Source organism: Austrofundulus limnaeus, unplaced genomic scaffold (genome assembly GCF_001266775.1).
Source record: "Austrofundulus limnaeus strain Quisiro unplaced genomic scaffold, Austrofundulus_limnaeus-1.0 Scaffold1362, whole genome shotgun sequence".
Lineage (NCBI taxonomy): Eukaryota > Metazoa > Chordata > Actinopteri > Cyprinodontiformes > Rivulidae > Austrofundulus > Austrofundulus limnaeus.
In genome coordinates, this window is record NW_013953764.1 from 3637 (window position 1) to 30558 (window position 26922).

A 26922-nucleotide genomic window follows, 5' to 3' on the forward strand; every position below is an offset into this window, starting at 1 on the left:
ATCTATCTATCTATCTATCTATCTATCTATCTATCTATCTATCTATCTATCTATCTATCTATCTATCTATCTATCTATCTATCTTTGTATACCGTAAATAGTTTAAAAGAGAATATTTTGTCTCTAAAAGGTGCTTAAAAATGCAGCTGCAAAGCTAACTATGCTAAAGACTTGTGATCATCAGAAAAAGTAGAAAAAAAGCATCTTCCAACAGAACTACATTTTTTACTAAATATGCCAATCAAGTACAAATCCAAAACCAAATTTTGTTATCTCCTGTCTTAATAAAAAAAACTAACAACAACAAAAAAGCCTTTGAAAGATAAAGTGTATACATTGTTATTCAATGTGTGCTTTTTGATTGCACGGTCCTCATCTTTTGTCCAACTCTTAGAAATAGGAACAGTTTCTTAATACACAACACAAATTACAGAAACAAATGTCTCAAATGAAGAAAAACACAATCACTGTTGCCCTTCTACTGTAATCAGAAACTCTAGCTTCTTATTTTTACTACTGTACATTGTAAAGGTCCAACAGGACTTTAACGGATATGAGAAAAGACACCTTGAACTGAAACTCCTGCATGGAGGCTGGAACACTGCTTTAAATATGTTTCTAAAATCAGAATAATGCGCTGATTTTCACTGTAGAAACTTCAGCTCGCCTTCAAATACTGCAAGAGGTCCCAGAATGGTGTGAGGTGGTTTTAATTGGTTTTCAACCATTTCTAAGAAATCACTTGAGTAGAGATATTTAGTCCCACTAGTCAAYGCTGTCATGTGAGAAAGATGTTGGGTCGGCTCAAACAGAGAGTCTGTGGTAGACCAGGCCACAGACAGTGGAGACAGACAAGGGAAGTAACCATCTTTTTTTTTTCCATTATCTGCAGAATTACATTAGCTTCCATATTTGACATAATTTGTTGGAAACAAGTCATTTCAAATGTTGCTACAAAATGGGCATGACAACAGAAATGATAATTAATTATGCAAGTGTGACTTTAAAAAAAAAACATCAAAGCAGAATGAAGTGAAAATGCTCCTCAGCTATCCTCACAGTTCACCATCAGGAAACACTGATGGCTTTTTTCTTTTTTATAAATCCAGAAGTGTGTGGCTGATAACGCTGTCTCCTGAGGAGCAGATGCTGGTTACTCAACAGCAGACAGAGTAACAGACTGGAGCTAAAATAGATTGACTGTCACTTTTCTGTTTTCCTCCTTCCTGTGATCCAAACTCCTCTTTAAAACGTCTCCTCAGCACTTTGTTCTGTCTTCCTTTACAGAGGTTTCCGGCAGACTTGTTTGATATGCAAAAAATTTAACTTGTGCCAGGATGAAGAGGGAATAACGCTGAAATGATGTTTAATTGCTGTAAAACCGAAATGTGTAAAAAGCTTGTGGATTTTTTTTTCAAAATTATTGTTACAGTTTCATGCCAACAAAGGCTTACTTACAAAAAAAATGTTTTTTTTCTAGTCCAGACATGAAAACAACGTGCACAAATGCAAATCTCATTTTGAAAACGTCGACACAAATGAGGTTACACCTTCATGGTCAATGATTTCTGTGCATTAAACCCTAAACCAACGTTTCAATTCAATGTTTCAATTCAAAATTCAATTTTGTCAATTCAACAAATTTATTCATTTTATTAAAAAATAACTATATACAATAAAAACAAAGAAAATACACAAATCAAAAATCAAAATTAAATGAAAGGTAGTAGAAGAAGAATAAATCTTATAATGTCTGCCCTGTTTTGTGTGAATGCTGAAGGAAACTAAATAAATATAAATATTAGGCATCAAGAAATAAACACCTGCACTGATGCAACAGAACAAAACGGAAGGAAGTTCCAGTTAACATTTATTAATAATTATGAKCAAGTCTGAAGGAGCTCTGCACTGTAATTTGGGGAATAGGTTTGTGGAATTGTTATGATATTAAAGAAAAAGCAATCTATACATTAAAAAGATGATTAGGTTAAACTGACTGGGAAAGTATAATGTCATGTAGTGTTTGGTAGAGACAGGATATTTAGGATGCCAGATGTTTTTGTTTTTTGACTTTTTCAAATGTYGAGATTGTTCAAGCTGAAGTTGTTGTTACTTATAGAAAGTTTGACTTTTTATTTCCAACCCTATTTTCAGCTTCTCTTTACTTGGTACATAATGAAGCCTAAAGTGACAGTAAATCTGTTTTAGGTCAGTGCAAYTTAATCAGACACACATTATATTGAACTGAAACACCAACTACAGATACAACTTTATTGAATATAATCTAAARTGAATACTGCTCTTCCAACAAAACACCACTGGATTGGACCATGGGGGCCCCTGGATAATGGTAAACGTGGTGGGATGGCAGTTGGCCTCACCCTCTCTTCAGMCAGACCAGTGATTGTGACAGAGGGGGTTTAATAAAGGCCTGGGTGGTCGAAGCAAACAGCCAGATGTCACTGGGAGGTTTCCTTCCTCTGCTGCCTGAGGGAAAGGACGCTTGATTGCAACAGTGGAGGTCAGACACCCCCCACCCCAACTCAATCAACAGCAATCCAACCAAACACTGAAAATTAATTCTCATTAATTAATTTCATTTAAAGTGTTCCTCAATCAAGGACTTGCCAGTTTGGAGCTTTACAGGAATATCAGAAATGTTCTGCAGCTTCCACCTCTGTTGTCTGTGCTGTTCTCCTCTGGCTCCAACACAAAATCCTCAACATGCAGGACTGCTCATTACTGCTCAAACTGAAGCCCATAACTGATGCGTCGACGCTTTTTTCTCAGTTTGTGCAAAGCGCTTTGAGACACAAAGCGAGTGGTGTTGACTGAGCGTGCACAGGGAGAAACATTACAGCTATGACTAATGTGTCGTGTTAGCGGGCGCTGCATGGGTGGAGGTAGAGCTCACGCCTCTTTCAACATTCAGTCTGCCTCCTGATGAACAACGACACTTTAAACACACTTAATTTTCCTCTTTAAAAAAACCCACAAACTGAAAAATATGACCTGTGGCTAAAGTTTAACGGACTACATTTTGCTCCACTCTTGTGGAAAAAGCTCGACGCTGACACCAATTTAGATTCTAGAGCAAAGGTTAAAGCTTGTTGCTGCTTCAAATGGCTTTTTAATTTGTGCTTTTTAAGCTGTGTTTTTAACTTTGTTGGGCACCTAGTGTATTCATGCTTGAAAAATGCTGTAAAAACATTTATCGCTGAACCAAAGTACACCTTTTTATAAACCTAAATCATCCACATTATCTCACAGTGTCACACAGTGTGGTAAAAACAACTTCAGATAAGGAACAACATCATAACTTACATGGTCATTAACTCATTAACTAAATCTAAGCCTAGTTTTAGACAGTTAAGAGCATCCAGATCTGTGTTAGGACAGACATCAGCAAACATCTTACAGAAGCAACAGCTGAACATTTTCTCAATCTATTTGTAATAAGTTGGATTCAGTTTGCAGTGAAAAGGGAATTTGCAATTATATTACATTTATGACAGCTGCTAATCTCCTTGGTAATAAATGCCTCAGCAAATTCACCTTTAACTATCCTTGAATTGAAAGTGGAGGAATGTATGTTTGCAAAAAGAACTCAGTAAAACAAGTCAGTAATTTTCTGTGTACTTGTTTACTCACAGGTTTTGACTGGAAGCATCAGCAGCATGAATACAAAGATATGTCATGTCCTGTAAAACAATAACACAATTATAAATTAGAGAAATTGCATTTCCTGTGAAAATGCTAGTGTGAATGCTTCATGCTGAAAACTTAAGCTGAAAGCTGCTGTAATTGAGCTGAAATTTTTTAATATGAAAAGTGTTAATACTTTGTATTAGCACTTTACTTTGAAAAGCTGAAAGAAGCAAAAATGCCTAACTTTGCAGAAAAACAGTAAAACGAGGCCCAAATCTAGTTGAAAACAGAAAACCGCTAAAAGCTAAGAGCTAAAATAGCTGACTATAGATGAAAACATCTGTAAGAAGCATAAATAACACTAGGTAGCAGAAAAAAGCAAACAAAGTAGAAAAAAGCAGAAGAACAGCAGAAAGAAGAAGATCTATAGATAAAGTAGCATAAAATAGCTAAAATTAGCATAAAATAGGCTAAAGGTAGCAGGCATATGTTGAAATTAGCACCCAGACAGAGAAAATGTTGTAAAAATTTGTAAAACTAGCAGAAAAAAATGCACGTAAGTACAAAAAATTGATAGCACAAAGTAGCAGAAAAAGACATTAAAAAGTAGAAAAAGGCAGAAGAATAGAAAGAAGCAGAATTTTAGCTGAAATAGCAGAAAAAAGGTAAAATTAGCAAAAAAGTAGCTAAAATTAACACAAGAACATGAAAAAGAGCATTACCAGACCAAAATGTGTAAGGTGCTATAAAGATTTAGAAACAATTTAAATGATTTTAAGGATGTTGAAAACAGCTCCACTCATTTTCAATGGTAAAAGAGTGGCTAAAAAAGGCAAATAGCTAAAAAAGTCTAAGTAGCTGAAATCCCCGGAGATATAGCAGGCATGGCATTAATGAGCCGGACGTTTTGATATATGAATTGTTGATTGCACAAAAATAGTGGAACGAGTTAGATGCCGAAAATGTACAGAAGAAAAAATGTGAATGCAAACCCAGGTCTTAATCCAAGCAAATGCTGATACTATTAACAAAGATATTGATATTATGATTGTATCTGTCTATTGTGTTTTAATATTGTTTTTGGTTTGTTAAACTCAAAATTATTATGAAATTGTGAGTGGAACTTAAATGCCAATACAGTAACACTGTTAAATGATTGGTTGCAAAGTTTTCTGACATCTTGTAACTGCTGTCTCCAAACATCACACACTTTATGCTTTCTCTCTTGTCTGTAACACAACTCATCACTGCCCCCACCTGGCTGACAGGAGGATTTACATTTTGGAACAGACAATTTTGGCCAAGTTTACCAGGTAATATTTTCCACAGGAAGAGCTGGTTTGATTCATTAAAAACACACCATGAAACACACCTAAACATCACCCAGAATGGTTTCTCTACTCACCTCGAACATTGGCTTGGCATTGTTGTACACGGACAGGATGTGGGTGATACCGTTTTTGGACAGACTTTCTCTGTTTTCAGAATCTGTGACAAGAAAGAGAGTCATGTAGTGCACTTTTGTCCATGTCATCATAAAAGTAAGGTGTATTCTGGTGCATACTCAGGGATCAGAACATTTTTATTTTGTAAACGATGAAGTTTTTGTTGTTGTGTAGGTCAATATGTAAGGATTTATCTCCGGATTGTGTTGTATCAAAACAGTTTTCACATATCAGGAAAAATTAAACAGGGGCATTTTCATTGTATTTATTTACCAACAAAACACATCTGGCTCATAGTTAATTAAAAGAATAAATCCATATCATAAACTAGATTAATTGCATTTCCTGTGTAAATGCTGTGTGAATGCTTAATGCTTTTGATTTTGCTGAAAGCTGCTGAAGAAGCTAAGCACAAGGTGAAACATGTTAATGTTGAACTGTTAATGCAAGTTGAATTTGAAGAGCTAAAACTGACTCAAAGCAAGCAATTGAAAGTGTGAAGCTGCATAACAAAAATAAACTTTTAAAAACATTTTGAATGTAGAAGGATTGTGGCTGAAATGAAGATAAAACATTTAAATTACTGAACAGAGCCCAAAATATGCTGCAATTTGTTCAAACCACATGAAAGTAGCAAAAAAAAAAATGGAATTACTAAAAAGACACCTGAGTTACAGATTCATAAAATCAAATGTATGGCAGGTCATTATATCATTAAATCAAATATCATGGTAAGCTGTTGTGTCATTTAATTGTAAATTATGTCAGGTTGTTGTGTCATATAATTAAAATGGATAGCAAGTTGTGTTAGATAATCAATTATGGCAGGTTGTTGTGTCATATACTTACATGTATGGAACACCATAGAATACAATCAAATATATGACAAGCTATTGTATCATATAACCACATATATGGCACACCTTTGTATCATATAATCAAATAAAACATTTTAGATTTATATTTTCAGCTAACTTGTTTAGCTTTTCCTGAGGCAGTTCTGAGAGTTACCATCCGTTCTGTGACAGTTGGGCCTGGGATCACATTCTCCTGTCACTTAGACTAATTTTAGCCCTGATACTTCTGCCATCACATTGAGGAAACTAAAGTTAGAACACTTCGAATGCCACGTTAACTGAGAGAGGTTGAGTTTCAAAACTGTGAACCCTAACACTCATAATATTTATTCTTATTATTCTGATATATTAAAGCAAAATTCTACAACTGGCAAAMGAGGAAAAATGTATGGGTACATCACCCCATGCTTAACTGCTAGGATATATGTTATCTATGCACCTACAAACTATTCAGTGTGAGCAAAAAATGTTATATTGAGTTCTTTGAAGATCACTGCATTACCTCATGACCATGAATGGTTTAAAGTAAGAAAACAGAATGACACGTGAATGTTAAAAAGAAATGTTAAAACATTCATTTTAAAATTAAAAATCCTAATTTTATGGTATCAATAAACCAACATCCCATTTTATATCTGGTGATGGTGATAAGGGTGGTCTACCCTGACCAGTCTAAACTGCATGTGCTATATTTAAACCATCAAGCCAGTTTTAAATATGTTTGCCTTACCTCTTATGTTCCCAAGGTAGAGCCCATCAATAACCTGTGAAGCAGAAATCACAGACATTTTGCATCAACTATTCATGACGGCACACAGACAAGCTTGAAAAAGGAACAAATGTTCTGGGTCAGTCCAGGTTGGATTTCGGGCTTAAGGCTTAGGAACTAAGCAAATGTTTCCACACAACCATACAAGGCCTGAAGCAGCGATGCATGATTCTCAAAAAAAAAAAAAAAAAAGAAGTTAAGTGCAGTAAGTAGCTGCTGAGCATCACTGTGTTACTTCTGTACAGAAAACGGAACTGTTGCCTGAAATTAAATTAAATTAATTTTATTATTTATTTAAATATAATAGGTATGCTACAATCTGACTCAACTACAATCCTGGTTCCAAGCACTGAATTTGTCATTTTACTATCTGGCAGGGCTTTATAAACAAAAAGTAAAAAAATCTTGACTAGTGGGTTGGGTTGAAATAATGGGAATGTGCGTGCATGAATGAATGAATGAATGTTTTATTCAGACTTATACATGGTCCATAGTGGCGGCACGACGGCTCAGTGGTTAGCACCGACGCCTCACAGCAAGAAGGTCCTGGGTTCGATCCCCGGTTCGGACCTGGGGTCTTTCTGTGCGGAGTTTGCATGTTCTCCTCGTGCTTGCGTGGGTTTTCTCCGGGTACTCCGGTTTCCCCCACAACACAAAAARATGTACAATAGGTTGCCTTCAGGCCCAGGCCGCCCTTGAAAAAGAGATCTGAGATCTCAATGGGATTTGCCTGGTAAAATAACAGTAAATAAATAAATAAAAATAAAATAGTAAACAAAAAACAACAAGAAAAAATTAAATTAAATTAAATTAAAAGAATGTCCAACCATCGCCACATAAGTGATCATCAGTGATTCCACAGACTGGAAAAGAACCTAACAGAGCCTTTGTACAGGGTTGATCAAAGTGTATATGATACTATTTATAGAGTCTGTTAGCCTACACATACATTTATTTACACATAAGGTTTCAGGGCACAGCACCACAAGTTGGTACTACTCCACTTAGGGGTGGAAATCTTTTACTGTCTCACGATTCGATTCAAAATCTTTTTTTTTTTTCATTCAAAACTCAATGTGAGCCAATTTGTCGTGTTTCTAATGTACTTCATCTTCATTTAGCAAATTTTGCACACAGTGAAGCTCATGTCAAACTCAGACTCATTCAGTAAAAACCAAAAGGAGCCCAAATCTTTGCATTCAATGAAGACAGGATCAGTTGAATCTCTCTTTCCTCCGGTTTAGTAGTTTCCTCTTTGTTTTGGTGCCTTCTGTGCATGCATACATTCCAGAACCAGCTGCYRGTGACYTCAGGACGTCCCAAGTGGTTACAAAATGGAGGTTGACAACCATTTTAAATCGATTCTGAATCTTTGTAAATGAGAATCACGATTCTGATTTAAAATGATTTTTTTGGAGCACCCCATCCCCTATACTCCGTGGGACCTTAAGCAGCATCCTCATGCCATCATTGTACGTCACCTGACATTTATGCAAACTGCTTTTCCTGTAATGCCTCCACAGGTGGGCAGTATAAATAAATAAATAGAAAAAGTACTCAGAGTTTAATTTGTCATCTAGTTGTTTATGTTCTGTTTGAGATAAGGCACAAATTGACTCCAACAAAAAAATGCTTGATTTTATTTAAGGTGCAAAACATATATTTTCAACAGCTCAATAAAATGTTAGTTCATGTAAGAAACTAATGTATGAAACATTGTGATTAATCATAAACAAATTTTTCATTTTTCATAAAATTATAATATAAAAATTGTCTAATTGTGCCAGTTTTTGTGACATACGACAACTTTTCACATTGTTCACCCATATTTCTATGTGTTTTAAAATGATGTTCTTATTTTTTAACACAGATCTTGGTATCATAAAACTATTTTAATGCTCTTTTCAATAAAAAAAGTTTGAACATAAATCTGATAGGACTAATTGGGTTTCCTCAAACGTACATTTGTTTTTTGGCGGTGTTAAATTTAATATATGATATTATTAGTACATTTTTTGCCATATGGACACAAATGTGTTATATAGTTCGATTCTTCAGTCACCAAAGTTGAAGGTCAGGGTTAACTTTAAGCTACATAAAGTAATTTGTCTTGAGTACAAATGCAAAAACTGAGCAAAAATAATTAAGTATAGAGCATTCTGACTCCGRCAGCTTGTAAAATTATTGAAATATGCAAACGGCTATGACTGAAAAGACACGCTTATTATCCAGATGTTTTGTGGCCTGTGTGCACAAGAGTAACACAAGTGACACTGGTCTGGATACTTTAACAAGGCGTTTCCCAYTTTGACCCACACTGTCTTTGGTTTGGCAAAAACAAACATCTGCACAAAACAAAACACACACACACACACACACATAAAAAAAAAAACCACAACTAACCTTATTCATACCATTTCCCATGATGCCTTTCAACTACTTTAAGGTGAGCTACACTTCTTCACAAAGGTGAAAAAACGGCTGCGATATTACCATGAAGTCCAAAATGCGAACCAGGAGTTAGCTCCAACCTTTAAAAAAAAGAAAACAGCTGACTGTTGCTAAATTTATCTTATTKCGAACAATATCGTTAGGTTCATTTGTTAATTCTGCTGCGGCCGCGTTAATTTCAGACTTCAATCTGTCGACAGTTCCGTCACGTCACGCTATCATCTTCCGGATTGTTTGGACGGAGCAGCCGTGCTCATCCGGTAAGTGACGTCACAGCATGGCGCAGCCCGACCTTCATACCAGGATATAAACATGTTTTTAAGTTCTATTTTCACACGACCTTTGGCTAATTCTGTCAATAAAATAGTTTTAAACGTAGAAATAATAGCACTGGTTATTTAACAAATTATCAGATATGAAGCAAAACATATTTTAATAACAAAACAAGTAGCTGGAAAAGTTTTTTTCTAGATGCCAACTGTACACTCCAACTGCAAAATCTATTAAAAATAGGCAATTTAATCAACACCTTGACACACAAAATCACCATGTAAATTTAAAAAAATCACCTGCTAAATAACTGTTACAAAAATGTAAACAACACAAGTCTGAAGTCCCACTGTAAATACTTTTTTCAACCATCCTGTGCCAGTCTGAGGAAGCTGGTGCACATCTCCAGTGGTGATTTGGAGAGAAGCTCGGTGCGCTTCGGACAGGATGCCTGTCCATCATTGGTTACAAGATACCTGAAACCTAGATGTTCTTTCAAGATTGGTTTTCCTCTTTTCCATCTCTAACCGGCCAAACAGTTAATGAGGGACTCAAAGTAAAACAAAAGAGGCTTGAATTGGTTTAACAGTTTTATTCTTCTATACACCTTAGGAGCTTAGGAGGAAGGACTCTTCCAAAATGCACAGATTGCAGTAATGTGAACAAACAAAATTCAGAAATAAAAGGTATTTTTGTATCTTTGAGCCAAGTCTGCCTTCAACAAGTATGTGAGGATCCGCTGGTCCCTTTATTTTTTCCACTGTTTGTTCTCATAGTCCCACTTGGATGAGATGCCTTGAACTGGATTCATTCTCATGTCCAACGCTCTCTGCAGCTCCTGCTCCTTGTACTTTTGGTCAAAAGTGTGTGGAAGAGGCCCATACACTGCAAAGAGCACGAATCAACAGGTTAGGCAATAATGAACCCAGAAGAAAATTAGTAGATTGCTACAACCTGTTATAGGAAGAATTAGTACATTTGTTGGTAGATATTTATTTTTAACTTACCATAACGTCTCTGCCAAAGGATGATCAGGCCAGCGAAACCAACACCGAACATAAGGCCTCCAAACACAGTCTTCCACTCAGACGTACCCTGGTTCATCTCAGCAAAGCTCTCTTTGAAGCTGATGCGGTACACTAAACAAGGAAAGTACAAGACTCWGAAGCCTTTCACAAATTTAAGACTGAAAACAAAGTAATATAATAGCAGATGTACTTTCCCCCCATTTTGACCAACAGTACAATACGTCTCATTAATTCTTACATGCAACCTTCTCTGCATTGGAGAGGGAAGCCCAGGAGCCCTTCTCTTTCTCCTTCAGAGATTTCTGCTCAGGAGTCAAAGCCTGCACATAGGTGACATCAGGGAGGGGTGTGTCCCGCCTGTCAAAGTAGGCAGGGAGAGTGTAGTCCTCCACCTTTGTGACACCTATAGGAAAAACAATTTATGACTTATGGTTATCTAAAACCAAATGCCTCAATTCAAGTAAAATAAATAAATAAAAAATCCTAAGGCTTAACGTCCAAAAGCTAAAAAACAAAGTGCACAACTGACAACAATGAGCATTTGAATGTAACATTTGATGCATCCGTTTTTCTTATTTTCTTCTTTTAATGATGTTGAACACACCAACAAACACTGATGTTTGTGATCATTTCTTGTAAGACTAGAGCCAGCACACAACCTGTTCTCTACATCTAATACTACTCTGTACATATAAATAGGGCTGCTACGATTAGTCGATTAATCGACGACTAATCGATTATTAAAATAATCGATGACTAATTTAATAATCTATTAATCGTTTTTTGGGTTTTTTTTTTTGTTCTTTACTTTGTTTTTCTCTCCAAACTGCTTTGACACCTTCCACTGCCACATCTGCCTTTCTGTCCTTGACACACATGCACAGTAGTGGTAACTGGGGTAGGCCGTGGACGTCACAAGACATTATACAGACAGGCTCTGGTATCATGGCTACCCAGCAATGTAGCTTAAAAGTGTGGGAACATTTTAAGAAAATGAAAGAGAAACCTGTACAATGCAATATCTGCAAGGAAGAACTTGCCTTCCACAGCTATTATTTTTAGTTAGCATATAGCCAAAATCTAACAATGGTTATATAATAGCAGCTGCATTCTGGCGCGATAAGCTGTATGTTTTATATTCAGTTAACATATGATCCGATTAGTTGACTAATCGAAAAAATAATCGGTGATTAATCGATTATAAAAATAATCGTTTGTGGCAGCTCTACATATAAATTAATCATAGTTCAACAAGAATTTTCTCAGTACTCACCACTGAGCAGCCATTTGAAACTTTATCAGTTGTAACTTTAAAATACTTATCTGATTTTGGAATTTTTGCAGTACTTTTGCTTACAGTGTTGGTTTCTTTTATTGGCCCAACATTAGCTGCCAACAAAAGTTTGCTGATTTTACTGCAAACTCCAAATATGAGACAATAGCAAAGCTTAATGAATGCATCCCTCAAAACTGTTAAAAGTGAACTGTGAAGCAMAGGATTGTGCTCCTTTTATAAGAGACTCAAATGATATTAAAAGGTAGCAATAAGTTTATTGCAATAAAATGTAATTAAAAATTTCACACAAGCCTTTTTAAAAAAAATTTAGATAAAACTATTAAATCAAAAGGAAACTTTATGTACACCAAAATCATTGAGACTGCTGTCAATAACTGACTTTATTTCAGTGTTGTCCAATCCTACTTGTCAAGCACACTGTTATGCATGTGTTTAATGTTCCCTTTCCAACACACTCMGTTTTATATAACTAGAAGAAAAAAATTGTATAGGTCTTCTGGACGGGTTCTTCTCTTTTTCTTTTTGATTTTTTACCTGGATTACTGAGATGCATCAGGACATTTATACAACTAGGTTTCTGCTGACCTTTAACAATTTGTTGGTATAATTTATAACACTGAATCAGTTGTGTTGGCGCTGAAACACATCTAAAACATACAGGATAGGTTACCTCAAGTATCATTGGCATTGCTGTTTTATTAAATATGGAACACAATTTCCATTCTTTATTTTGTTGCATTGATCAATCATTCAGTGACATGCAATTTGCAGAAAAAAACAACCTGTTTTGTATTAAAATGGATATTATTAGTTGCTTTCTTTTCTATAAAGCTACGACRAAGGTATGTTGTTCTGTTCAAGTTCTAGTACATCCTGTGATTTTTTTGAAGGGATTTCAAGGCTTCTGGGAAGAAAAAAAAGAGCATGAGGGAAAAGTGATGCAATAAATACACAGAATTTTGGTCTTGTTTTTAAACTACAGGTCAAGTGAGTTTTGTTTGGTACTAGACAGTCTTACTATTAATAAAAAGCCAGCAAAGTTTATGAATGCAGGAATCAATTCTGACACGTTCTACACGTTTAACAGATGAACAAACTGGTTTGGGACAGTAATGTCAGAGTAGRACAAACTTGATTTATTGCTATACCAGCAACTTAATAGTTTATTTGTTTGACTTACCATGTCCTCCACGTACACAGACAGATGTAGAAATTGCACGCTTGCCAATAAGGCTAAGGGCTCTTGTTGCCAGCATCCTGTAGAAAATAATATTAACTAAGTTAGTAGTGAAAAATATACTTCTTGAAAAACGCTTATTATCAGTAGACGATAAAAAAAAAACATTGTTTCGACCATATGGAAACTGTGTGAAATATTACTACAGTTAGTGTGTGTGTGTGTGTATATATATATATATATATATATATATATATAGATAGATAGATAGATAGATAGATAGATAGATAGATAGATAGATAGATAGATAACAGCAACAGAAAATAAATAAATTTGTATGTGTAAACAGTAAATATAATGCAATCCTTCTAACGCACACTATATATAGGGATGTTGACATTTCGTCAGCAGCTGCTGCCATTTTCTTCCCAAACTGCTGTGACCAGATTTTGCGAGGCTGCTCGGTGCGTTTGCTTGTAATTTCCTCATGCTTCGTTATTTCTACAAATTTCAACAAATCGGGCTTCCGTCAGGTAGTTAGCTACAGCCTCGTCTTCCGAGTTTTAAATTTTTGTTGATGCGTTTTGAAGAGACAATTTTTTGAAAAGAGGATCAAAGTAAATCACCCGAGTTTTTCTAGTGACCCCTTAAAGAGATAAGCTGCCATGAAGAACATTATTTTATCTGCCCTTGTTCCAAATTTGATAATGATTTGAAACGTCGAAGTATGTTTTTTATCCGGAACAGTGCTTGTTGCAAAATGTTTTGGTGCTCTTCTTCATCACTTGACACATTTAACACGTTGTCATTGGTTGAGGAGCGTTGTTTACAAAACAGATGTCCACATGGTTTTTAAATTGTTTTAATTTCCTTACTTTTTAAGACACATCAAGTTGATTTGATGCTACAGTTTGCCTTGTAATGTTATTTTATACCTTTTCTGCTACTTCTGAATGGGCTATTATTAAGTTTTATTCGTTTTTTTAGGATACAAGATGCTTCCTACAAAACCAGAATGGGAATCTTTTCCTAAAATTTCATGGTGATATCCTGAACACCGAGGAAGTTATGAGCAAAATTAGAAAACAGCAAGGTGAAATGGACACAAAGGCCACATTGGTTCTGCTGTGAACTGCAGCAAGAAAACATGAGCTGATTTCACCTAAACAAACATCAATAACTTCCCTCATACTTCAGATAATCACATGATTTTTGGTGTTATTTTGTATGGTTTGAAATGTTCTTTTAGAATCCGCTGTCAGGTTTAATATTGGTGTAGGATTAAAAATTTATCCACATCCCTACTATATAATTAGTGTTTCTGAACGCTTGTAAAAAAAAAACTTGAGTGAAGCTATGCTAACGTTAGCGTTAGCTACATAACACAAGGTCACAGCGCCCGAAGAACTGTATTCACAGTACAACGGTTTCCTAAAGACAATGCTGCACTATTACTCGTTTTAAACACACTAAGACACAATTCACATCAACACCCGGTAAACCACTCTAATGTTTGCTACATTCATATCACCACTTTGTACACATTCGATGCTTAACGCTAACGATAGCTAGCTGGGAAGGTAGCTAACCTAGCTTCTGTCCGCTCTTAAGTGACTCTGTAAAAATGCCGAATAATTTAATTCTTATATCCATTTAAGTCAATGCATATGTCATTGCATTACTGGAATAGAGAATTATCTAGCATTTTTATAATCTTAGAAAAAAGCGTAGATAGTTAAAATATACGACCTGGTTGCTTCCCTATCCGCCGACGGTGAAAGTACTGGCTCTCAAGAACGTATTTACGTAGAGTACGTAAAGTTAAATACGTAGGAAACACGTAAAGTCTACGCGGACAAATGATTTTTTTACGATAATTGCGGTGCTACAGCGGCTACTGGGCTACAGGCACGAGTGAACTGTAGGATTAGCTTCTCTTGTTAGACACGAGTTATTCGTTATTCAGAAACGATTGTTGCTGCTTTTGATAGCTACAAATGTTACGTATACTTGTCAAATGGCATAAGTCAGAACTGATATTCTGAGCTAAAGTTGATTGCAAAGATAGATTTCTACTTTTTTRCGGGCATGACAAGTAAGCAGCTAACAGCAGAAGTCGCTGTCTTTATCGTGTAACTAGCCACTCCGCTACTTTGACAGAAGCTGTCCGTCCACCAGTTTCCACCAGAAACATGCCTCTTCAGTTGACGAGCCAGGCTTATTGTAAAATGCTTTTGCATGCTGCCAAATATCCTCATTATGCCGTGAATGGGTTGCTAATAGCAGAAAAGGCTAAGGAGAGAAAGAAGGACAGTCACGGCGGTSCAGTTTTGTGTGTGGACTGTGTGCCTCTTTTTCACGGTATTCTTGCTCTGGCTCCAATGCTGGAAGTAGCTCTGACGTTGGTAAGTATTAATAAAAAAAACAACAGAAGAAAATCTGCGCTTTTAAAAAATACAGTCTTGCAATGCAGTGAAAAGGTTGTGTTTCTTAAGTAGGAGGTTTGTTTGATTTGTTKATGCACTGCAGTCCAGGTCATGGACATTCTGTGGTTGGGGTGATAGTAGTTAAAACTGATTTTAGGTTAATTTAAGCTTAAGATTCATGTGTTATTAAAAAAATGAACTGTGTCTTTTTAATAGACTCTGGAAATGAAGATAAAAAATCATCAGCTGTCAATTATAGGTTGAACAGAAACAGAAATATAGGTCGTTAATTTTAATTTGGTGTATTAATAAATGATTTATGATTGATTGTTGGTACTACTCCATTGATTGTAGTTCCATGATCGAGTTTCTTCATAAAAAAATAGAGAAATAATTCATCTGACGACTTCTTTTCTATTTCCACATGTTCACTTCCTGACCGCTTGCTCCTATCGCAGATCGACACTTGGTGCAAAGAAAACAACTATGTCATCGCTGGATATTATCAAGCCAATGAGAGAACAAAGGATTCAAGGTACAGAGAACCAAACAGATGCTCCAGACCTGCTTTTACAGGAAAATATTCCCATAAATAATTCATGTAAATTAATGCTCTGGCTCACTTTTGTCATTTCCCCCCGTCTCTATAGGCCTAACCAAGTGGCAGAAAAAGTGGCTGCCAGAATTTCAGAGAACTTCAGCGAAGCATCACTTGTTATGGTAACATTACAAAATTTAAAATAGCCTCAAGGTTTTTGTAAGTTTCAAGTTTGAGCAAAGTAATATCCTAACGTAGCTTAATTTAAAAAACTAAGAGTGCTGTCATATCAGCTGAGCTGTTTGTGTAATAGAAATGTTGGTTGTAAAAAACTGCTAAACGTCTGATTAACTTCCCTGTTTTCCATTTTTCTTCTCTTGATGACAGTTGGACAGCAGCAGATTAACGATGAGCTGTTTTGAGCCCATTGTGATCATCTATGATCATCATGAAAACAAGTGGAGAAGCAGAGAAGTAGCAGCGTACGTGTCTGAAAAGTGATGAGCATGTTTTTTATCTCGGCATACAAACAGTCTTTTATCGTTTAGCAGAAAACAAAGGGCAGATGAACACGCAGCTGATTGATCTGTGTGTGTTTTTGTTCTGTTTAGGGATTCTTTTGAGGACTGGAGCGAAGCACAGAAGATCACGTCGGCCCTGCTGGTGGGCAGGTCCTACGAGAATTTGGTTGACTTTGACAATCACTTGGATGATCTAAGAAACGACTGGACCAACCCTGTCATTAACAAGTCTGTCCTGGATCTTTGTTAGGACTTGAAACCTTCTGTTTCCATTTTGAGCTTGCATGATGCTACTTCAAGTAGCACACAGTCTTTGATCCTGTGCAAGCTTCACGCACTGGCAGAATCTGTGCAGCGGTGATCGTTCACACTGAAATCTTCTAAAATGCAGGAGCATGTGTACTGTTGACCTGTGTGCACCTTTACAAGGTGATGCTGAGAGGATGAAGGCAAGATTTGRTCCTCCTTTGAAATGCTTTGAGTTTGTTCTGTTATGTTCAAAAGGTCTCAGGGTGTTTGATTTGTGTTTTGTCTCAAATTTTACTCCAAGCAGCCACACAGAGATCAAATTCTAAATTATTTAGCTTCTGATGTCTAAGACTAACTGCTGTATGTGTTCTTTAATAATTTTTAGCACGTCTTGAGGTCTAAATTAAATTTAACATGTTTAAATGTAGTCTTAAGCTGCAGAAATATTCCCCACATTAATAGAAATGTTGACATCAGACTACAAACAGGAAGTGAAGTTCTCTTTTAATAACTTGAACTTATAAAAGACTGAATGGAAACATGGGATATTTAAACACATTTGCTTGTAAATTTCTGATTGTTTTTTCTTCTTTCTGTCGCTGGTTTATTTCATACGCGTCAGCTTTTCATTTGTATACTGGTTGAGTTATAATGTCTGAACAGCCCCAGTTCACAGGAATATGGGAGTTTGGTCTTCCATTGAATATTTGAATAATCAGTGTAAATTATTAACTCTGCTGTAAATCATTTTAAACATGTTCAGGAAGTGGGGAAAGGAATCGTTTAAAACCTATTTGTGAATCAGAGCTAACGTTCTTAATCAGCTGCATAGAGGTGACTTTTTCATAGATTTTTTTTTTCTGAATTAAAGTAAATTTAGAATCAATTTCAGATAGAATCAAGTCATTTCCTTTTTTGATTTGTAAAATAACTTTGCTGTCCTGTTCAACATGCCTGGCATTTTTAGAAGTTTGAAAAGGACTAGTTTATTGATTCAGTTTTTGCTTAACAGCTTTACCCTTAGGGGTGCTAATCCTGTGTGTCAGGATCACGTGGTACTGCTAACAAGTAGAAAGCATAATAATGACTTTATATGTCAATTTGTAAGAGGAKAATTTTAATAAACTGTGAAAAATGAAATAAAAATGCTAATTAAAATGCTGTCAATGCAAAAGAAAAATTGTGTTCTTGCTGTTAATCTAAACTAACCTGGGTTTATTAAAATTCAAACACTTGAAATAATTAAAATAAAAAAATAGTGTTAAAGATAAACAACGCATGCAAATGATTGCACAAATTTAGAAACGTTTTAACACCAGTAGGGCTTTAAATTTTGAACTATTGCATGTCAACAGAAAAGTAWTTTTTTTTCTTGCAACTTCCGGTTTGTTGCACAGCGTCTCCCTCTAGTGGCACAAATATGCAACTGCAGCTGTCACAGTCACATGACTGCTATTTCCGGTCTGAACAAACTAAAAAATAATGGTATCCTTAGTGGTGTTGTTGTTATCTCATGTCAGACATGATAAATCAGATTTTAAAATGCAGTTGTCTCAGATTAAGATGCACTAGATGAGAGAGAACGGATTCAATAGCGGCCATTGGCACACGACTCTGTCGTATTTCCTGTTGATGACGTAGTTGGCCACTCCACAGTTTGCAGCGCGGGAATTGTCGACAGACCTGTGGAGGTTTAGAAAGCTTCAGGAAACAATAAAATAATAATTAAAAAATAGTCATGGATCCGTCAGAGGTTGAATTCCTAGCCGAGAAAGAGTTTGTGAAAATAATACCCAACTTCAGCCTGAACATGATCCATTTAATCGGCGTAAGTACGAAAGAACTATTTAAGATGTTTACAGACAACACGTAAGTGTAACGTAACAAGCTACAAACTTATGTTGTTTTGATGTCTAACTACTGGTTTATTTTTCAACGTCTGTCCTCAGGGAGATTTGGGACCTTTTAACCCCGGTCTGCCTGTAGATGTCCCTGTGTGGCTGGCTCTCAACCTAAAACAGAGACAGAAATGTAGGATTATCCCTCCTGACTGGATGGATGTTGGTAAATATTTTTGTTTGACATCCTTTCATGTGGCCGACATCACAACGCTGAAGTTGGTAACTTTTCAATACTGTGAGCATCTTTAACCTGCTCTAATTTAAAAACAAAAATGCTTAGACTCTTCGAACCTAGACTAGATTATTCTCCATTGAATGCAGAATATTTAAAACCCAGTTTGAGATTTGTGAAACTTCAATAAAGGTTGTTTTCATGACTTTTAATGCATCTGGACCACACTAGACCTGGTCCAGATGCAAAACTCTTCAAATCTAGACTCGATTTTTATAAAAACCTATAGCAGAATATTTAAAAAGTTTGAGCTTTGTAAAACCTTTATCTGATTTGTGAAACTTTACTAAAGGATGATTACTCCACTTTGTATGCATCTGGACCACACAAGACCTAGAAACCAACTTCAACCTTGTGCCAAGATCACCGAACATTTTTTGTCATCCAGTGCAATGTTTCTTTTTATGCAGTTGAAGATGATTTCACATRATTTACTGAAGGGAAAGGATCATTACACAGATGTAAAAATACTGTTGTAAGAAGTGCAACTTTAGGCACTTGTGTCTTATTGTTGTGACATCACTGAAACGAGACATACTTTCTTGTCATTTGCAAATCGGTTTAAAAAAATTCATTTATTATTATTATTATTTTTTTATCATTATTATTATGTACCCAAAAAATCATACCAAAATATCTTTAGCTTGTTAAATCACTTCAGACTGATTTATGGATCATTTAAGCTGTAAAAAGCTTCTGAACTTTAGCATCGAACCAGTGCTGTAACTGCATAATACAGTACAAATATAAAAACAGTACAAATATAAGGGATATGTTGTGGTTGATTAACTGAATTATAGATAGTATTATATTTTATACTTTGTGATTGGTTGTAGTTCAAACAGTAWGAGAATCAACAAGTCTTTACGTAAAACATGCCTTGTGCCAACAGTATAAACACAAATGTTTTACATTTTAAGAAGTGTTCCTTGTTCAGTATGACATCATATTTGGAGTGGGACTGGATTTTGGCACAAAAACGGTGGGTAACATGTGATACAAGGCCATTTCCTGATTAACTGGGATGGATCAGATCTGAGTTGTGTGGTAACTATGCTAATATTCAAGTCTGAGACTCGATTTCTTGCAATAATTTGTTCTCTCATTTAAACGTGATCTTTCTAATACATATACTGTAATACATACAGTTTGTCACCAGCAGGCTAGTGTTTGTGGATTGATTAACTATTTGTATGCTTGAATGAATGGTAAGTCTGTGTTGAATGGCCTAAATTATGCAGGTTGTAAATGGTCTGGTMCGTGAAGAAGACTGAAAAGTGCAGAAAATCTCCCAGTTCCTTCTGTAATCAAAAAGTAAAAATAAGATTTAACTTTAAATAGCTTGTATACTTGACCCAACTAAAACAAAAGATTTTAAATGATGACCTTTGTTCTTGTTTACCCGCTCTCGATGTTTTGCTCCCTCGGACAGAGAAGCTGGAGGAGATGCGAGAGCTGGAGCGAAGAGAAAACGCCTTCACTCCTGTTCCCAGTCCTTACTACATGGAGCTCACCAAACTCCTGCTGAACCAGTGAGTCACCAACATTAAGATGCCACCTTCCATCCTGTTCATGTCTGTTGATGATATGCATATGTGATGATATTTATGCATATGTGTCTGTTTTATTTCATTTTATTTATAGCGCCTCTGACAACATTCCTAAAGCAGATGAAATCCGCACYCTGGTCAAAGACATCTGGGACACACGGATCGCCAAACTCCGCCTGTCTGCTGACAGCTTCATCAGTCAGCAGGAGGCTCACGCCCAGGTAACATTTTAACCAAAACACAGGACGTTTAACGCTCTCTGCTGCCAACTGAGTTATAAACATACYAAACATAGACTAGGTGGGATTTTCCAAGTCAACTTTAGAACCTGGTTCTTTGTGTTTGAAAACATCTTCTAAAAATAAAGCTTTAGAAAAATGTGGTTAGGTGTATGAGCATTAATTTACTACATGAATTAAAGTCTGGAGCTCCAGTCCTGAAGTTTTTATTCTTAGCTAACAGGATTACCAGTCATTGTTTCACTGTCTTGCAGAAAATTTAGGATTATCCTTTTATCCTTTTAGCTGTTGGCCCGACTGCTTCCTGTTTCTGTTCTCATGTTAGGATCCAGGAGTCTGACTCCTTAGAGTCCATTTTACATTCCCTCAAAGTAACATATAGAGCATTATGGTGAGTTATAACACATCATTTAGCCCAGAGGTGCCCAAAGTGGGCTGGAATTGGCCGACCAGCAGTTGCCACTGTTACTAAGTTGTCATGAATATTTCCTGTCATCCTATAGAAACACTGTATTTCCACTTAGTCGTTCCATCCATCCACTAATTTATCTTTGAATTATATTAAGATGAAACATGAAATACAGGTAACTACAAGAAACATTTAGGTGAGATTTAAACACACATGTAGATTTGCACTTTAAAAGACCACAAATACTCATATTTGATCAGTTAATGAAATGTCCCATGAGCCTTTGCTGCCAGAGCAGACTTCAAACTTTCTGCAAGAGCACAGGATAAAAAGACAAACAAAAAAAGATGTGGGCCATCGCACTGGCTGCTAGCTTAATCATAAAAAAATAATAGAAGGACTTTACTTTAAAGTATTTGTATTTCATGTATTACGTAATTGCATTTGACCCTCATTTGGCCCTCTCAGGGTAAGAGTTTGGGCAGCCCTGATTTAGCCTCTTGGTTTAAGCCCAGTTGCTAACAAAAACAGTGGCTTTATGTTTCCTCATGCATTCTCTATAAAAAGTAAATCTCTGAGACCTGCAGGATGGTGTGGCCGATCTCTTCTTGCTTGTGTTTGGAAACCTGAACATGTGTCTCGTCTCACTCTGCAGCTGGACAACCTGACGCTGATGGAGATCAACACCGTTCGGGAGTTCCTTCTGGATTCTCTCAACTGCATGTACAAGCTGCGCTCCAACCTGCAGCCTGGTTCCAGAAAGGGCCAGTTCACGGACCACTGATCCAAAACATGGAGGCCTGCTTGGGCAGCTTTGGACCTTGTCTCTGTAGCTTTGGTAGGCTGGGCTTGAACCATTGAACCGTGAGGATGTATTTACTAACCAGGTCCTGCACTGAAGTGTACCCAGTCTCTTTAAGGCACTTCTTTTGAACATGAGCATTTTTTATAAAGCTCATGCTTTACATGGATGTTTGTGGTACATGCCTCTGTAATTTAAACCAATTAAGGTTCATGTTTTTAGCATTTAACAAACCTAAATAGTCACTGCACACATCTTGATCTCCAGTGTTTTGCAGCTTCAGTTTCTTGCAAATAAACTATTTTATTACTTATCAAGTCTTAGCAAGAAGTTCATTTATGTAAGAAGAATTAAGTTTTTCTATTCCTATAGATGTACATGTGTTACACAAGCACGCCCACAAATGTTGATGTTTAACATTTTTGAAGTATTTTATTTTCCTTTTTGTCTGAAATCACAGCCATATATTCATAAATACCTAATTACTACATTCAACAAAGAATATATTACATTACAATGAATTTAAACACATACATTTTTTTTAAAACAGGATTTCACAGCATCTAGACATCCTCCACTGAGTAACAGGACTATTGCATGGGCGTGCGTGGGTTGGAGACGCAGGGAGGCTGAGGAAGAGGCTCGTCTGACTGCACCTTCCTCCCCAGCTCGTTGGCAGCTCCCCTCAGCGTGCATGCATCCTCATTTAAACCGGCGGGCTGCATCGTTGGCCTTCTGCTGCTGTGTGAAACAGGCAACACTCGGTGGTCCTCTGATCTGGCTTAGACCTCAGTAAAAATCAAATCAAATATGATGAAAGTTACTTTTTTAGAGCGAAATTTAGTGTGAGTTCTCGACTTGCACGTATTTGAGAGGAGTAAATGACGCAGCAGATGCTTTAATGAAAAGTCCCTGATCACTAATGTTTGGTGGAGTATGTTCGACACGTGGACTGTGATGCTTTCACATGCTCCCAAATTACTGAGGCACTTGGAACGTGTGGCATAGTTGTGCTTCGGTTTCTTGTTATGAATGAGCTTCGAGTATATTTTTTTAAAAGTTTTTTTTACATCGTTCATCGCAATAGGAGTTTCTGAAAGGCTTCACCCTTTCGCACCGTTTCTGCTCAGCGCTTTAGAACAATGTGGACAACTTATTGATGGCTTCAAGGGTCTCAGACCACACATGCAACCCCCAAAACTGTAGTCACTGTAGCACTTTTCTAATCTCAGGGCAGAGACTGTAAACAAGAACAGAACATAAAACACTTTGAATTCTGCACTTATCAGTAAGTGTCCACTTTGGTGTCGTTTGCAGCCTGTTAAAACACATTTATCGTTTTGGGATCGTGGGAAATGGCCGTTTTTATTTGAACGTTTGGCTACCCAATTTCAACCTAAAGTCAAAAATCACAGTTTTTGGCACTATGTCCTTTCATGGCGGTTCATAAGGGCTTTATTTGTATAGCGTCATATTGGTACGACAAAGTATTGGAGCCACATTACGGGATTTTTTTTTAAATTATGAGATAAAAGTCATAATATTACAAGAATTGTTTTTGGTCATCCTTTGATAGAAGGCGAACTATGAACTATTATGGTCAAAGGTTTTCTATTGCTAGTTCTTCCAATGTGGGCACAACTCCTACATCAGTTTTACGGCACCTGGTATTCCCTGGTTGTCTCCCATCCAACTACTAACCAGGCCTGACCCTGCTTAGCTTTTAAAGGTCAGATGAGATCCAGCATGTTCAGGATGGTGTAACATGCAACTCTTAATGAGAATAAAGTCAACATGAGAACTACTAACTACATGAAAAAGTAGTCCTACCACTGCATTAAAATAAGGAATGTTGATCATCTGATGAAGTTATACTTTGGTATCAGTTTTACAAATGAGGAAATAATTTTTAACACATCAGCATCAAATTATCAGTAGCAGAACTTTGAAACAAGTGTGCAAACGATTAAATGGACTCATGATACACCTGTAGCTGTTGATGGATTCAGGCTTTACATAATGTGGATGGAAACATAAGAGTGATCGAAAAATATTAGTGTAATACAATGACTTCTGTCCTCGTAATACTAGTTTAATCTCAATGTGGCCCTAATACTCTGTCGTATATTGGGACTCCAATATTATACATAATTTAAGTGGATGTCCAATGTTCAGATAAAGCATCAAGAACAGGTTCTTCAAATCGGATGTGAATCTGGTTTTAAGCGTGAGGATATTACGAGCTAACTAGTCATGCCAGCAGCAGTGAAGCGAAGCAGGGGAGTTGTTAAAAACATAGATGTGTTGCTGTGAAGGAAGGCGGGATGAGACGTCTCGTGACCTCTGAGTGAGCTTTGCTGAGCCCAGAGGTCAGACGAGGTGGCTGTGGCTGGGTCTCAGCTGCGCGGTGCCAGCACAGAACGAGAGCAGGAACACTCAGTCTGTTAAACATCTCAAAATTAGTTTTTTTTTTTCTGGCCAGCAGCAGTACAAACACTAACAGCAAGGCTTTTTTTGTTGTTGTTGTTTTTCTTTAAACTTCCAACCCCCGAAAAGCATAAACATATAAAAATGGCAGGCTTTTTCTTTTAAAAGAACAATGATTAAAGTAATAAAAACATACAAAATTCATTTGTCTTCATATTATATACAATACAAGGCTGAAGCACCCTTTAAAATTCTTATTTTCAAATTTTCTATTTTGAAATAAAACATTTCCTTAATTCTTTCCAAAAAAAATGTACATTTTCTAAGTTCTTCCGTAATTCAAATAGTTCTTTGTTGTAACACAGTACCACCAGGTAGTTCTTCAGCTTTTATTCTTAAGTGCATTTCCAGTTCAAGAGCTCACGTGGCGGCTGTGATAAAAATCAGTCCTGACTGACTGGAAGCCTTCGCGTGGAGCTTTCAAGTCATGTGACAAAACCCCCTCCAGGGGAAGCTGCTCCTTCATTGGCAGGATTGTCTGTGTAGCTGGGGTGCCGATGGATGCAGGGGCTGAACGACAGGAGCAGGAGATGTGGGGGAAAGCAGGTGTGTGTGCTGATATTCTGGTTCTCCTGCCTCACTGAGCTCTGGTTGGCTACATTGGCACACGTTGGTGGCTTCTGGTGCACTCCCTGACAATCCAAAGACTAACTGTCCTTCACTGAATGCTCCTGTCTCCTCACCTGTCTCCTCATTCACTGAGTCCATTTTTATTTTCATTTATCTTATCTAACCAGCCATATTCTCCTTCATGGAACCACAAGGACCAGGCTGTGGAAAAATAAACTCTGAGTCTAAGTCTGGAGGGGCGATGGCTGGGGCCGGGGTGTCGTCGGATCAGAGTGTTGGGGTCACCTCGGAGGGTAGCCTTTGTAATGACCGCCTCTGGGCCAGTGTGTCTGTGGCAGTGTCAAACACTTCCTGAAGTGCTCCAGTTCTGCTTGTAGCTTCTCCCTCTCCACTGCCAGCTTTTGTCTTTGGGACATCAGCTCCTGTGTGACAGCAGAAAGGTAAGCATCAGTAAAGTAGTAAAAAAAATATATTTTCAAAAGAGGCTCTCTGGGTTTCAGCAACCCATGTTCTCAGTTTTATTACCACTTGAAACTATTTCTGAAGATGAGTGCTTAGAATAAAATATAAACGTTCAGCATCCTCACATCTCAGAAGGATAAAGCATTCACTCCAATGAGATCCATTTTTCTTCACATATCTCGTTCTGCAATTTCTGTGCTATTTCAACTATTTATTTATCAAAACGTTCAGCTCCTTCAGGACATTCTGGTTTTGACTTACGGTATCTCAGAAATTTATACTTCTTGAGCTATTTAGCTTTTTRTGCCTCTTTAGAGAGGTGTTCAGCATCCTTAAAACCCTTCATTTTACCTTTTGTTTGGCCTTTTTTAATTTCTTTGTGCCAATTTCAGCATCCTTCTGATTCTTTTTGCTCATTTTAGCTGTTTTCAGCTATTTTTAAACTCTTTTTGTGTACTTCTGTATTTTTAATTCTTACTGTTTTAAGCATTTTATGCCTCTTTCAACTTTACTCTGCTGTTTTGCCTTTTTCTGCTGTTTCAGCTACTCTTTAGCTGTTTTTTCTTTTCTAAATTTGCATTTTTGTGGCCATTTTAGCTTTTTTCTGCTTCATTAAGCAAAGGTGCTCCTTTAGTTTCTTTTTAATAATTACAGCTTTTAAAGCTACTTTTTAATAATTTTCAATTAATTTTTATCTTTTTCCAGCTAAATTAACCTATTATCAATATTTTCAGCTTTTTACTGCTTAATTCAGCAAATGTGCTTTCAGTTTTGTCCCCTATTAATTTCAAGGTCACAAAATAAAAGGTCACTGTCACAGGTTTGTCATTTTTCTGCTTGTTTTACCTTCTTTCATCTAAAATTTAGTTTCTTTTATTTTTTCTGAAAATTCACCATTTTCTGTTTATTWTAGCTACATTTCTGCTCTCTTTAACTTTTTTGACACATTTTTGCTTTTTTCACTTTTGTATTCCTACATTCAGCTAAGGTCAGCTGTTCAAACTGAAGTCAACAGTTTTGCTAATAAACCTTTTCAGCTCGACTTCACCAGCTTTCAACATAAATCTTTCAGCATGAAGAATTCACACTGCATAATCATAGGAAATGCAAATTCTCTAGTTTGGTCTGTTTTTTTTTACAAAACTATTGTGAATTTGGTGTAGCATTTTATATGTGCATGACATCTTGTGTTAAGCTTGTACATCATGAAGTGTGGCAAGAAGGCACCTTCCCCTCTCCTAACAATGCACCCCAGAGTAAAGACCTATCATTGACAAAATGTTTGAAACCCATTTCCTCACGTGACATGTGTGTGTCCTGTGTCTTACCCCCATACTATGAGACAGCTGCTCAGCAGTCAGACTGAGGTTGTAGTTCTGAGCTTCTAGCCTTCGACACTGGCTCTGCAACACGTGTCTCTCCAAACTTTGCTCTGTGTCACAAACAGTGGGAGGAAAGAAAAGGATGAAGTTGAGGTCAGAAATCAGATGCAAACATGTCAGTTTCCACTGAGCTTCAACTACAACCCAAACCACGTGATAGTTTCAGATACATGTCTTCATATTTCAATGTTTGAAATGATCCAGAACACAAA

General features: G+C 36.7%; 5 protein-coding genes across 6 annotated transcripts in view; 2 read left to right on the forward strand and 3 right to left on the reverse strand.

Annotated features, from left to right (window-relative positions):
- Positions 1-3651: 3651 nt before the first annotated feature.
- On the reverse strand, positions 3652-9424 carry LOC106535101 (dual specificity protein phosphatase 22-A; the record flags this gene model as incomplete). Its single annotated transcript, XM_014032003.1, is given in 4 exon segments — positions 3652-3701; positions 5054-5136; positions 6681-6714; positions 9123-9424. Coding segments are annotated over 4 exon segments (188 nt in total), but the record flags the coding sequence as incomplete, so codon positions are not given.
- Positions 9425-10017: 593 nt separating this feature from the next.
- Positions 10018-14764, reverse strand: cox4i1 (cytochrome c oxidase subunit 4I1). The gene is made up of 5 exons (XM_014032009.1): positions 14692-14764; positions 12946-13022; positions 10707-10871; positions 10448-10579; positions 10018-10325 (listed from the first exon to the last, which is right to left on the reverse strand). Exons 2-5 carry the CDS (start codon positions 13019-13021, stop codon positions 10189-10191), a joined length of 510 nt encoding a protein of 169 aa, XP_013887463.1. The 5' UTR covers position 13022; positions 14692-14764; the 3' UTR covers positions 10018-10188.
- A 77-nt stretch (positions 14765-14841) lies between these two features.
- On the forward strand, positions 14842-17856 carry emc8 (ER membrane protein complex subunit 8). 2 transcript variants are annotated; one of them, XM_014032006.1, is made up of 5 exons: positions 14842-15347; positions 15827-15903; positions 16019-16088; positions 16294-16403; positions 16518-17856. In XM_014032006.1, the coding sequence occupies exons 1-5, from the start codon at positions 15135-15137 to the stop codon at positions 16675-16677; spliced, it is 630 nt and encodes a 209-aa protein (XP_013887460.1). In that variant the 5' UTR covers positions 14842-15134; the 3' UTR covers positions 16678-17856. The 2 variants fall into 2 exon arrangements, with proteins under 2 accessions (XP_013887460.1, XP_013887461.1); XM_014032007.1 differs by having other exon boundaries at positions 16294-16388.
- A 401-nt stretch (positions 17857-18257) lies between these two features.
- gins2 (GINS complex subunit 2) lies at positions 18258-22126 on the forward strand. The gene is made up of 5 exons (XM_014032008.1): positions 18258-18504; positions 18626-18740; positions 20242-20341; positions 20454-20580; positions 21663-22126. Exons 1-5 carry the CDS (start codon positions 18415-18417, stop codon positions 21789-21791), a joined length of 561 nt encoding a protein of 186 aa, XP_013887462.1. The 5' UTR covers positions 18258-18414; the 3' UTR covers positions 21792-22126.
- Positions 22127-22215: 89 nt separating this feature from the next.
- LOC106535102 (genetic suppressor element 1) overlaps positions 22216-26922 on the reverse strand; it is a gene marked incomplete at its 5' end in the record, with an annotated part of 29388 nt that continues 24681 nt past the window's right edge. Inside the window, 2 exon segments of the mRNA XM_014032004.1 lie at positions 22216-25288; positions 26657-26760. Coding sequence (XP_013887458.1) covers positions 25148-25288; positions 26657-26760 — 245 coding nt within the window.

Excerpts from the sequence above, each read along its gene's own strand:
- cox4i1 (XM_014032009.1), bottom strand. The coding sequence starts at position 13,021 with ATGCTGGCAACAAGAGCCCTTAGCCTTATTGGCAAGCGTGCAATTTCT. Across the intron at positions 10,872-12,945 it reads CTGTGTACGTGGAGGACATG|GTGTCACAAAGGTGGAGGAC; the intron begins GTAAGTCAAACA and ends TTTTTCCTATAG. Across the intron at positions 10,326-10,447 it reads CCTTTGGCAGAGACGTTATG|TGTATGGGCCTCTTCCACAC; the intron begins GTAAGTTAAAAA and ends TGCTCTTTGCAG.